At 49.2% G+C, this 13,247-nt stretch overlaps 1 protein-coding gene across 8 annotated transcripts in view; it reads left to right on the top strand.

Annotated features, from left to right (window-relative positions):
• LOC308565468 (exostosin-2) overlaps positions 1-13,247 on the top strand; it is a 126,016-nt gene that overhangs the window by 2,485 nt on the left and 110,284 nt on the right. For 4 of the 8 annotated variants that reach the window (XM_081154694.1, XM_081154695.1, XM_081154690.1 and 1 more), the window contains exons 4-5: positions 1,552-1,622; positions 2,740-2,809. The exons of 1 other annotated variant lie outside the window; for it this stretch is intronic. In XM_081154694.1, coding sequence (XP_081010820.1) covers positions 1,552-1,622; positions 2,740-2,809 — 141 coding nt within the window. Of the gene's footprint in view, positions 1-1,551; positions 1,623-2,739; positions 2,810-3,279; positions 3,347-4,937; positions 5,036-5,548; positions 5,627-6,370; positions 6,472-7,113; positions 7,204-8,503; positions 8,550-8,663; positions 8,806-10,402; positions 10,546-10,638; positions 10,793-10,922; positions 11,444-13,247 lie in introns of those variants that run through there. 3 more of the 8 variants (XM_081154691.1, XM_081154698.1, XM_081154699.1) reach the window with 1 other exon arrangement.

Consider the following 13,247-nt stretch of genomic DNA (forward strand, 5'->3'; position numbering starts at 1 on the left):
TGTGGTCTTGGGCGAGTCACTTCCCCTACTCTGATCCTACTTCTTTTTCTCTTCAGGCTCTGCCCCTCACTCAGACCCTTCTGTCAGCTGGGTCCCTGCTCTCAGGGGAAACACTCAGTGGTGGGTGTATGGTCAGTAATGAACAACTGGCTCTGGGGGTGGTGGTGCTGATTTGTAGCTTTTGCCAGTTTCCATAGTGTAAATACTTCCACCATGGCCAGTTTCAAGCTACTGATGTGACATTATTGCACACAGAATTGGGAAGAGAAGTGCAGTGGCACACATATACAGGGTGGAGCAAAAGTAGGTTTACAGTTGTTCATATGGAAAATAATACAAAAATTAATAAATAACAATACAAAAATAAACTCGTTTTGTGTACTCACAACTGTAAACCTACTTTTTTAAAAAAATATATCCTTATTGATTTCAGAAAGAGGAAAAGAAAGGGGGAGAGAGAGAGATAGAAACATCAATGATGAGAGAGTCATTGGTCGGCTGCCTCCTGCACGACCCCAACTGGGGATCAGGCCCGGAACCCAGGCATGTGCCCTGACCGGGAATCGAACCCTGGTCACTTGGATCCTAGGTCAACACGCAACCACTGAGTCACGCCCGGCCAGGCTGTAAACCTATTTTTGCCTCACCCTGTATAGTGTTTTCCCTTCTAAACACATAGACAGAAAAAACCTCAAGAGCACAGATAATAGTAAAATGTAACATAATCAAGAACAATATTGTCTGAGTATTTACTACCTTTCTTTTTAATATAATTCATTTATATAATTTATGTATAATTTGTATAATTTAATTTTTGAAATTGCTGTCTATTAACACAGCTTGCAAAATTCCTGAAAATTTAATAATCAGATTTCTTGAGCCATACTCTAGCAGGGTGAAGGAGAAAGGGGAAGACTGTTATATACGAGTGGCTGACTACCTTCCACCCTGTGGTCCCACTGCCCTAGGACCCTGCCTCTCCTTGACACTGTGTGTATGATGCCCCGGGAGTCACTGACCCAGCGCCTGGTCAGGGTGGGAGTGGTCTGGAAATGGTCACATTTTCCAAAGTGTGGGGCTGAACTGAGCTTGCAGGATGACAGTGGCCTGAGTCCCTCCAGAAGTTGGAGCCACGACCAGGGTGATGGCACCCAATTCCAGGACCTCTCCTTTCCCCCGAGGGAGGAGCTGGGTAGCATGGCCTCCCATCACTGCCTCTGCAAACTCACCCCTCTGGGTTCTGTAGGTGGCAGTGTGGAATAAAGAGCCCTGGACTAGAAGTCAGACATTCTAGGTATTTTCTCAGCTCTTCCACTTGCTAGCTCTGTGACCTTGGCTGAGTCACCTGACCTTTTTAGCCTTGGTTTCCTCATTAGCAAAACAGGCCTGGGAATGCTGTTTTTGTGAGTCCCTCTCACAGTTTCTCTGATGAGGAGACCAAGTCCTTGGCATTAGAGGCCCTGGTGCTGTGTGGGTGCACGTGGTAATGCCAACTAGCCCTTACTGTTAGCATGTGTGACCCTTAGTCCTGCTCTTTCCTCTCTGCCCCAGCTGAGTCAGAGTGACATGCTGCAGGTGAAGCCAGCTCTGTTGCAGTACCCTGACTGGAGGGGACATCTGTTGTAAGTAGTTGCCGTAGCCCAGTGGTTCTCAACCCCAGGGTGGTTTTGCTCCCCAGGGGACATATGGAAATGTCTGCAGATATTTTTGGTTGTCATAACTGGGAAGTGGATGTCACTTCACCTCCTATAATGCCGGGATATCACCTACCACAAAGAATTATGTGGCCCTAAATGTTAATAGTGGCAGATCCAGAAAGCTTGCCTTAGGCTGAGGGCCTACCTGGTCCTGGAGACCTGGCAGGGCATCATGGGGTCTCCTGGAGCATCTGCAGGGGCCTGGTGTCTCCTGCCAGTCCCACCCCAGCTCAGGAGCTCCCTGGCTTGGTTCCTTTGGCTCTGAGGCATGGGGAGGGCCTTCATACAAGGGTTCCTTGAACCTACTTTCTCACTAGCTTTAGAGGAGCCAGAGTCAGTTTAAGGGGAGCTGGCTGGGGCTTGCTCCTACTGGTAGGGTGGGAGATGGTAAATAATACTTGTAAGAATTTGTACTTCCTGAGCACTAACTAGGGGCCAGATGCTGTCCTGGGCGTAGTGACTGAGTACGACTTAATTCCAAGAGTGGTTCCAAAGCACATGTTCTTACAATAATCAGGATGGTGGGCCCTCACATCAGATCTCTGGGCTTGAGTGTGGACTCTGCCATTTACCAGCAAGTGACCTAATTTTTCATCTCAGTTTCTTTGTAAAATGGGAATAATAATAATCATAGTTGCATCGTAGGGTTGTTATGAAGATTAAATGAGTAAAATTCTCCAAATTACACCTGCATAAGGTAAATGCTCAATAAATATTAGCAATAATAATTATGATAATAATCATTGTTATATTATTATTATTATTAGCTAGATCTACTTACAAAGTGTTGCCTATGATATCCCTGACCCCCGCTGATTCATGGGTTGCCTGAGAATGAAAGTTTCGATGCCTGAGGGTGGTGTTGGGGGTGGGAGGGGGAGAAGTGGGTGGAGACAACTACTGATCACATTTCCCACATTTCCCTTGTGGGAAACATAGACTGGTAATGGCCACTGCCTGAAGATTCACCAGAGGAGCTTTGCGGTGGACTGAGTTGAAGACCCTCTGATAAGCACTGCTCATCTGTCTGTCTTATCTGCAGCCTCCGGGAGGAAGTGGCCAGGTTCCTGTCTTTCTACTGCAGGAGCCCTGTACCCCTTAAGCCGGAGAATGTGAGTGGCCCCCCTCTGTTCTTTCCTGTACTTTCATTCCCCTTCCCCAGCTTCAGGCTGGCCAGGGGTAAGGGGGATTGAGATCTGCCTTTCACTTTGTCTTGATTTGTTTCCAAGAGGAATTAGGAACACTCCCTCCCTTTGCCCCTCCCTTAGAGTTTGGGTGTGATTTCTGCCCTGCTTTGTCCTGTGGCCCCTCTTTGCCTCCATACCTACGGGCAAGACTGACTGAGCAGCTCCCTCTTCTTTGCTCAGTTCACCTAGAGCAGGGTCCCCACAAATAAGCCACGGGAATGAACTTGGCTTTTAGGAGGGGCCTTCAGTACCTCCTGCGGCTTTGCTGTGACATAGCCCTGAGGGGCATCGAGTTGCAACCTGGCACTCCCTCTGTGCCATCCAGGGTCAGAGGTGCAGGTCCTTGGTCCTTTGTTAAACAGTTCACCTTTGTCCCATGGATGTGTCACCCCCAGGTGGTTGTCCTGAACGGCTGTGCCTCTCTGTTCTCTGCTCTGGCCATGGTGCTGTGTGAGGCTGGGGGTAAGTGGACTATGGCCCACTTAGCACTGGGAGCTGCGCTGTGCCTACAGTGTCCTAGCTGCCTGTCCTTGAGGCTACATCACAATGCTTTTGGCCACAATAGACTACTAGACTCCAAGGGGCTGAAATAAGTGGTTGACAAGACATCCACACGTCAGCAGTTCCAGGGGTAGTGTGATGCCAGGGTTCTGGGCTGTCTCTCTGTGATGACCTTGGCTTTTCCGCATGCTCACAGATGGCTGTTGCATCCTCACACAGCAGAGTGTCTGCTACAAGAGCCATAGTCATATTGAGAACACGTTGACCGTAGTCACAGTCAGGGGTTGTTGGTTGACAGGAACAGAGGCCCACCCATGCTAGCATAATTAATTATGATAATATTAGTAACATTAATTGACCACATACTATGTTCCAGGCACTGACTAAAGGCTTTACACATAGTCTGTCATATAATCCTCACTACAACCTTTATGAGGCAGGTTCTATGGTTATCCCCATTTAACAGATGAGGAGATTAAGGCACAGAGGGTTAAGTAACTTGCTAAAATCACTCAGAGAGAAGTAGTAACCAGGTTTTGAACTGTAAAAGGAAGATTCATTACCAGGATATAATAGGCAATTTCCTGCCCATTCTAGGACAATAAAAAAATGGGATCAGTGGAACCCTCTCTCACTGGGATATGCAGCCTCCCTGCCGCCTTTTAATGCAGGCCTTTCTCTGGACCTTCCTGGGTCTTGTGTGGCCCAGCGGTGCTAGCCCAGCTCCCTTTCCACGTGACCTTTCCATTCAAGTGCACATTCTCACAAGTGTCTGTGCTTCTCAGAGCTGTCTTGGGAGAGAGGAGGTGATGGGTTTCTGGGTGACCGGTGGGTTGTCTCCCTTGAGTCATTTGTCTGCCTCTGGTCCAATCCCTGTGGCTGGGGACGGGAACATGCAGGACAAAGGCTGCCCCTGTTAGAGCTGTGGGTGGAGTGGACTGTGCTAACTGAAGGTCGGGAAGGGAGGGCAGCTTGACCTATGCGTCCTCTTCAGACGTGGAGGGATGCCTTCAGCTCTGCATTAGAGTAGAGCTTACGGTCACCTCATTAACCCCCATCCACAGCTAGAGTCTCTCTCTGCGTGACATCGCCTCCCTACCAAATGGTCTCAGGCTTTGCTTAAATGCCCCCAAGGGTGAAGAATCCACTCTTCCTGAAGCAGCATATTCTGTCTCTTTGTAGTTCTATATTCTGTCAAGTTTTTCCACTGATTGAGCCCAGATCCTCACCCCGTAGCTTCAACTCATGGGTCCAAGTCTCCTTAGAGTGACCCTGTGTGCTGAGTGCCTCAATGGATCCCTAAGTTTTAGTTTCCTCATTGGTAAAGTTAGGATGGCAATAGTACTTACGTTAAATATTAGCTACTGATTATTAGAAAAGGGACTGATCTCAATGGATCCAAGCTCTAGAATGAGTTTTGGGATTTGAGAGAGGGTGTGTACCCCAGATGTTCCCCAAGATCATTGAAGTTTTGGAGAGGTGTGGGGCCAATGGACAGGGAGTCCATGAGCTCCAGCCAGAGGGTGACAGGCCCTGGCTCCCTCCTCCCCAGAGGCTTTCCTGATCCCTGCCCCTTACTATGGAGCCATCACGCAGCATACCTATCTCTATGGCAACGTCCGACTTGTCTCTGTCTATCTGGACAGTGAGGTAAGAGGTCCTGGAACCCCAGGTAGGGATTCCTGCAGGCCAAGACTTTCCTGCACCTGAATTTGAGGGTGGACATGGGTGGAAGTCCATGCTGAGGTCTCAGGGGTTATGGCTGAAAGGGGAATAGAGGCTTCTGTTGTCCATGGCCAGTGCTGGGGTTGCCTGGGGCCTCCCATTCTCCCAGCTCTGAGATCCCTGGGGTTGATGTAGAAGCCAAGAGCAGTCCCAGGGACCACACTGAAATGGTGAGGTGAGGATGGGGTAGAGCAGACCTCAACATGGAAGTCCTTGGACCCCAATCAGAGGACCTTTTGGGCCTCTTCCTGAAACCTAATAGTGGTGATGGTGCCTCTGATGTGCTGGGGTGGGGAACAGTGGCAGTGAGAAGGGAGTGACCACACCTGTATTATTCCAGAGACTGTTCTAAGGAGGCTGGAGATGACAGGCAGCAGAGGTCCCCAGAGTTCAGAGGTTTGAGAGAGTCACTGAATTTGGCTGTGGATCTTTTTCCAGGTCACTGGGCTGGACACACGCCCCTTCCAGCTCACAGTGCAGAAGCTGGAGATGGCCCTGCAAGGAGCTAAATCTGAGGTCTGGGGATCAAATCAAACCAAGGCTGGGAGTGGGTGGGTCTGAGCAAGGCATGGACCCCCTTTTCCTGTGGTTGATCTGTTCCCAGGTAGGGTTGGCACTCCATGATGAGGATGGGGTAGGCATTGAACCATTTTGGGGGCAAGCAGGAGCCTTTCCCACTAAAGACTGTGATACCTCAGTGTACAAAACATCAATCAGGGAACTTGATTAAAGTATTACCCCCACTTCACCTGATACTGATTCAGCAGGTCAGGTATGGAGCTTAGAAGTCTGAGGTTTAGCAGTCTTTCTGGCAATTTGAGGAGGTGGTCCTCCTGCACTTTGAGGGGGTCCAGCACCTCTTGAAGACAGACAAAGAGCAGGAATCCTCCAGTGGTTCTTTTCCAGTCCACTGCAAAAATCTGTCAACTCACTTTACTGTGGGAATTAAAGCTGTACAGGTCCACTGTGGGAATTTTAAAAGTGTAACCGCACCCATAATTCTACCAGCAAAGGCAACCCTGCTGGCATTTGGGCTTCTTTCCCCGCCCCCGGCTTTGTTCTCTGCATTTGTTTTCTTTCATAGTTGACATGATGCTGCAGATATAATTCTTTGCCCTCATTTGCTTCACGTTGGGTGGTGAACACGGTCCCATGACATTTCCCTGGGAGCCTGCCCGGCGACCAGCCCCACTCTGTGGGACCGTGTAGTTCTGGCCTTCAGGAGGAGCTGAGGGTGTCCTGCCCCACTGGTGGTTTCAGGGTGTGAAGGTCAAAGGCCTCATCCTCATCAGCCCCCAGAACCCTCTGGGTGACATCTACCCCCCAGGAGAGCTGCAGGAGTACCTGGAGTTTGCCAAGAGGTGAGGTACCCCACACCCAATAAAGCATCTGGCTGGTGAGGGTTCTGGTGAAAGCTTTGGGGCAGATCCTTCTACCCTCTTCTCCACTGTGGCTTCCACCTGCTTTGGCCCCTCCTGGCAGTGGGGTGGGGAGGTAGCGGTTAGTGGGATGCTAGTTCTTTCTCTCCCTCTTTGTAACAACTGCTGTCATTTATTTTACACTCTAGGGGCCAGGCACCCTGCTAAACAACTCATGTGCTCTATCTAATGCAATCCTCCCAACAACCCTGTTAGGTATAGATACTGTTATTACCCTTGGTTTACTGAGCTTAAGAGTGAGAGAGGAGCCAGTCTGAATCTGGGTCTGTTTGTATTTAACTGTCTTGCACTTAACTGTGCCCTTACTCCGTGGGGGTGCCTGAGGGCTCTGCATCTCCCCCACAGGGCTTCAAAAGCCCCACCATCATCTGCTTTGTGTGTGTGGCTTCCTGTGTGTTTGAAAAATACAGTAAAAAGCATGTTGTTTCTGGATGAAACAATTTTGGTAACCCTGGGCAAGATCTGGTCCCTCTGGATTCTGAGTCACTGCCATCCCACCCTGGGAGATGCATTTGACCCATAAACCAACCTCTTTCTTCTCTGCCCCCCACCCCCACCCCCAAGGCACGAGCTGCATGTGGTGGTGGATGAGGTCTACATGCTGTCCGTGTTCGAGGAGTCAGTTGGTTACCACAGTGTCCTGAGCCTGGAAAGGTGAGGGTGCCACATCAGAGCTGACTCTGCACCCCTCCGCCCCCCTGCCCTAGTCCCTCTGTGGCTCAGCCACAGGGCATGGCCTGCTCTAGGGTGATTACTCTTCTATCCAGCTGATCCTATTGTCCTCAGAGCCCCTAATGAGAAATGGGACTAATGAGAACTGGGCCAGGTCAGTGGTTTTCAGATTGTTCTGTGGGGTTTCTGAGAGCTCCAAGGACCTGCCTTAGGATTCCTTGAGGGAGGGCTGGATGGGTGGGAAACTGGCCTTTGCTGTTTCCTTCATCCACCAAGTAGCTCCAGTTTCATTCATTCATTCATTCATTCAGTCAGTCAGTCAGTCAGTCAGTCAGTCAGTCAGTAAATATTCTGGAGCCCCTTGCATATGCCATACATTTCTGGCTGTTTGGGCTTTTTCATTGGGTTTAGTTTGAGTCAAGAATTTGTGGCCAAAATACCTTTGGAAACACTTGGACCAGATCATCAGTAAAGTCTGTAAATCTGACCTTCAGAGAATCTAACATTTCCTGATCTCTGTTCAGACCTTTCCACCCCACTGTGTCCTTTCTCTCAGCTACTTCTCCCACAGTTCTGCCAAGTAATAGAGTATGGTCTCTTACTCCCTTTCATTATGGATTAGAAAAGTGAGTCACAGAAATAGTGACGTGTCATTTACTCTGTGCCAGACACTATGCCAGCTACTGGGGATGCAACAGTAAACAAGAAAAACATAGGCCCTTTCTATGTGGAACTTTTCTTTCTAACCAGAAAAACAACATTTTAGCAGCTAAATACACAGCTAGTCATTTGATTAAGTGCTAAAAAGGAGAAGCCCAGGAGCCACGAGAGGATTGGCCTAGAGTACCCACTTGGTTGGTCTACTGGGGGGTGGTCAGAGAAAGTCTGTTTGAGGAAGTAACACTTGAGCTATGCTCTAGTTCAGGGTTGGCAAACATTTTTAGGTCAAATGGCAACTATTTTAGGCTTTACAGGCTATGTGGTTGCTCCTACAGTTCTGCCATTATGTCGCCAAAAGCAGCGTAGATGGTACATCCATGAAAGAGCCCGGCTGTGGTCCCATAGAACTGTGGAAACAGGCAGCAGGCCGGATTTGGTCTGCAGGCTCTAGTTTGCTGACCCCTGCTCTAGAGGATGCGTGGGAGTTGGTGATCCAAGAGATGAAACCAGGGCTTGACTTAGATCCAGATCCAGATTCATTCATCCATCCCCTCTGTGTTCAACCACACATGAACTTCTGCGGGTCTGTGCTGCCTCTATCCCCACACTGTGCTCTCTGCAGGCTGCCTGACCCCCAGAGGACCCATGTGATGTGGGGCACAAGCAAGGTGGGTCCCTGGCTGGCCTTGGGGGTGTCAGGGAGGTGGGAAGGCAGAGAGGTGGGTAGAACTGGCTCTCTCTGTGGAGGGCTGGCCACCGCCTTGGGTGTCTTTCTCCTGCAGGACTTTGGGATGTCCGGGCTCCGCTTTGGCACGCTGTACACGGAAAACCAGGACGTGGCCACTGCCGTGGCTTCCCTCTGCCGTTACCATGGCCTTAGTGGCTTGGTCCAGTACCAGATGGCACAGCTGCTCCAGGACCGTGGTGACCGCCTAGGCCTGACCTCCTGAGAATGGGTGGAGGGTTGTAGTCAGTCTGGGACTGGCCAGGGATCATGGATGCTTTGTGCATGAGAATAATTTAGGGTGATGTTTGGAGTACTGGCTGTGGGCCAAGGCTGGGTTTGTACCCTCCTCAGTCACTTCCTGGTGGTGTAGAACATTCCTTCACCTCCTTGAGCCTCAGTTTCCTCACCTATAAAATAGGGATCATAATGGTACCTGTCTTATAGAGTTAGTTAGTGTGATTTGTCATTCATTTAGAATAGAGCTGGCATATAATAGGCACTTGGTTAGTGTGAACTCACTATTATTAGCTGTGAGCACTTAGAAAAGAGCAGAAGCTACAAACAGGAAAATGTTAGTAGCTTTTAATAATGGAAATCTCTCTACGGGGATCTATTCTGTTCCCAGGTTCAGATAGTGAGTTTAGGTAACAAAGGGACCTGTAATTGCTCCCATTTATTGAGCCCTGCCAGATGTTCTCAATGCCTCATCTCCAGTGTCTCTCTCCAGAATCCTATGAAGTAGGTATTCCTGTATTTTCCCCATTATTTTATAGATGAGAAAAGCGAGGACCAGATATGGCATACATGCTATGATAGTTAAAATTTTTAAAATAGTGACAGGATCAAATGTTGGCGAGGATGCAGACAGCTGGACTGCTCCTACAGTGCTGGAGGGAATGGAAGACGGTACAGCCACTTTGGGAAACAATTGGCAGTTGCTTTAAAAGTTAAATGCCAAATGGCCCAGCAATCCCATGGCTAGATGTTTACCATTATTGTCACACTAAAAGCTCTACGTGAATGTTTATAGCTGCTTTCTTCATTGTCTCCCAAACTGGAAGCAACCCAAATGCCTTCCGCAGGTGAATGGAGAAACACACGGTGGTCCGGTGGTCTGTCCATAGGGTGGGGCGCTGATTTGCAATAAAGTCCACGACAGCACAGATTAATCTCAAAGGCAGTAAGCTGAGTGCAAGAAGTCAGTCTCGAAAGATGAAGTTATTGTGTGATTCCACTTCTGTGACACCCTGGAAAAGTGACAGAGAACACACCAGTGTTTGTGGGGAAGGGGATGATGGGACCATAAACAGATAGCACAAGGGTGTTTTTTGGGGTGAGGGAACTGTTCAGTATCCTGCCTGTGGTGGTGGTTACTCAAATCTATAGATGTGTGAAAATTCATGGAATGGATACCAAGAAAAAAAAGTTAAAAGAAATGAGGGTTAGGGAGGTGAACTTGCCCAAGGCCCAGACCTTGTCAGGGGCCTTGCTGGAGCCGAACCTCACCCGGTGTGACTGGGAGGTATCACTGAGTGGGCCAGCCTTTGATTAGGGTCTGCATCCTGAGGGACTCCGTGTTTGCAGGACCTGGTCCTGTCAGGGCCAAGTGTCTGGATTTAAGGTGCTTTGCCCCCAGTACTGAATATTCCCATCTATCCTAATCAGCCAGCTAAAGGAGGAGCTCACTCAGGCTTGGCAGCTGGTGGCCCTTTTCTGTTTGGCATTTTAGCCTGATGGGACAGAATGGAGGGTCGGTGGGGAATTTATCTTTTGGCTTCTCTTTCATCCAAACAGACTGGATCGACCAGGTGTACCTGCTGGAGAACCATGCCCGGCTCAAGGCTGCTCACGCCTATGTCTCCGGAGAGCTCAAGGCCCTGGGGGTCCCCTTCCTGAGCCGGGGGGCAGGCTTCTTCATCTGGGTCGACTTGAGGAAGGTAGTGCAGATGGGGAGGGCGTTTCAGCCTCCCTCCAGCATGTGAGGGGCAGGGATATCTCCTCCACATCCTGAGCCCCTTCCACCCTCCCAGTACCTGCCCAAGGTCACCTTTGAGGAGGAAATGCTGCTGTGGCGTCGCTTTTTGGACAACAAGGTGCTGCTGACCTTCGGCAAGGCCTTCCAGTGTAAAGAGCCCGGGTGGTTCCGCCTGGTCTTCTCAGACCAGGCCCACCGGCTGCGCCTGGGTGAGCGCTCTGCCCTCCCAGCCCCTCCTAACTGCATCCTGCCTCTGCCTGCCCTCTGGCCCCACGCGTGGCCCCAGCACCTCACCCAGCCAGCCGTCAGTGCTGACGGGCCCTCGCTTCCCTTTCCCAGGGATGCAGAGGATCCGGCAGGTGCTCAAGGGCACGTCCCAGGTGGCAGAAGAACCCCCTTCCTGTCAGACCCAGGAGCTGAGGGGCCAGCACACATGAGCTGGTCATTGCCTTGTGGCCGCTACTGCCAACCTGGGGCCTTCGGGATGCGAAGACTGATCATGGCTGAGCCGTTTGCCGGGAAGACAGCCTTGCCCCCGAAGGACTGTTCCTTGTCTCTTGGTGGCAGTAGGAGGCTCCTTAAGTTGTGTTTGTCTTCATCCATCCCCTTCCCCCTCTATTGTATCAAACTGGGAGAAACTAGAAGCCTCTGTTGTGAGTAATTTGTAGATGGAGGAGTCGTGACTGCCCTCAGCCCCCTGTGGACGTGAAAAGAAAACAAACAGCCTGTACCTTCTTTTTAGCAGCGCTTTCATTCTTCCTCTGTTGCCAGGGAAACAAGTCAAAGGAACAACACATATAAGAGAGAGTACGCCCCCCAAATAAAAAAGAGTGATAATTTCCAAACTACAAGGAGAAAGGACTGAATTCTAATTGTTCATATGTTCAAATTGCCCTCCACACACTCAGAATGTATAGGCTGGGACCTGGCACCTGGCACCTGGCACCTGGGACCTGGGACCTGGGACAGCCTGTTTGGGACCAGGTGATCGGGACCCCATGGTGGGAGTCAGGAGGGGCTTCTCTGACTCTTGGGTGCTCTTCTTCTCCTCCCTAGGAAGGAGCCACCTTCACTGATGATCTCAAACCAGAGTGCCCTACCCCTGACTGCGGGGAGGTGTGGGCCTGGACCCCCAACCCGGGCTGCTGTTGAGACAGGCAGACCAAGGCTAGGCTTTCCATCCTAAGAATGCAAAGGCCCCCACCCCATCCCCAGTTCAGAGCCCAGATGAACTTTCTGATCTGACCTTAAAGCCATGTGCTGAGGACCCTTCTTGGTGCTGACACTCCTGTTTATATATTTTAATTTATTGATTTTTTTAGAGGGAGAGCGAGAGAGATTGTTTTTCCACCTATTATTTATGCATTCATTGGTTGATACCTGTATGTGCTCTGACCTGGGATGAAACCCCCAACCTTGGCTTATTGGGACGACACTCCAACCAACTGAGCTACCCGGCCAGGGCCCGATACTCCTGTTTAGAAAAGCTGTCTCTTTCCTTGTTCTTTTGAGAGAATGTTGGTGAAGTCAGCATTTCCTTTCTGTAAACCATGCTATTTGGGTTAGGATTTGTTCTCTTTCTTTCTGCCTTTCATTCATTCCTCCCTTCTCCCTGTCTTTTCTTGAATACCTTCAATGTGTCAGACACTGTGTTGGGTAAGTTACATGTATTATTTCTAACTCTAACATAGTAAATACCTGGGAAGCTGACAGTAATATCCCCCACTGTAGAGATGAGGGAACTGAGTCTTGAGATGGAATGATGTTCCCAAAGTCACACAGCTAAAAAGCATCAGAGCCAGGATTCAAAGTCATTTTGGTTTGGCTCAAAATCCTGTGCTCTGATGATGCCACTCTCTTAGAAAGCCACACCCTCTTCCACATTTCCTGACTCACTGGGTAAGCAGGTCTCAGTGCGATCTTTACTTTGTCCAGTATCTTCCAAGTGAGTAATGCAACAGCCTCTCCTCTTTTAACACCAAATACTAGGGCACTTGAGTGTCTTCAGAGACTTCAGGTCCTGGCTTATATTTTCTTTCCTTCTCTGCAGTCACCCTCCACTTTAGCATTGTGTAGCTTCTATTATCATAGCTTCTTTACTTTCTCACCTCCAGTTACTTGCATGGTTTCCACTGCTAGAAATGTAGCCATACTATTTAAACCACACTGGATTACAAAACTCTTGTTCTTTCCAATTGCTTCTCCTTTATAACATCAGTGCCTTTGCTCATGACGTTTTTCTCTGTCTGGAATGTCCTATTGACCTCTCTACTTGTCAAAATCCTAAATATCCTCCAGGACCAGCAAAGATATCAGCTCTTGCATGAAGCCTACATCATTCCAACTGGGTGATTGCTTTTTTTGAACCTTGTAGCATTTTGTTTATATTCTCTCAAGCCACTTTTCACCCTCTGCTTTGGTTAATCTAACTTGTGCAATTGTCTTTTTTATATTGAGCTCCTCCAGCATCTGGGCCCCCTTTATTTACTCAAAAAATACTCATGGAACAATCACTATGTGCCAGGCACTATGCATGCTTGGGTTATAAAGTAAATAAGATAGGCAGGTTCCTCAAAGGCTGTGCCAAACACAGATCTTTAACACAGAAAGTTCTCGTTTAATGAAAGAATTTTTAATTAAAAACATATATGTGTATATTTAATA

Source organism: Miniopterus schreibersii, assembly GCF_964146895.1.
Source record: "Miniopterus schreibersii genome assembly, chromosome: 12".
Lineage (NCBI taxonomy): Eukaryota > Metazoa > Chordata > Mammalia > Chiroptera > Miniopteridae > Miniopterus > Miniopterus schreibersii.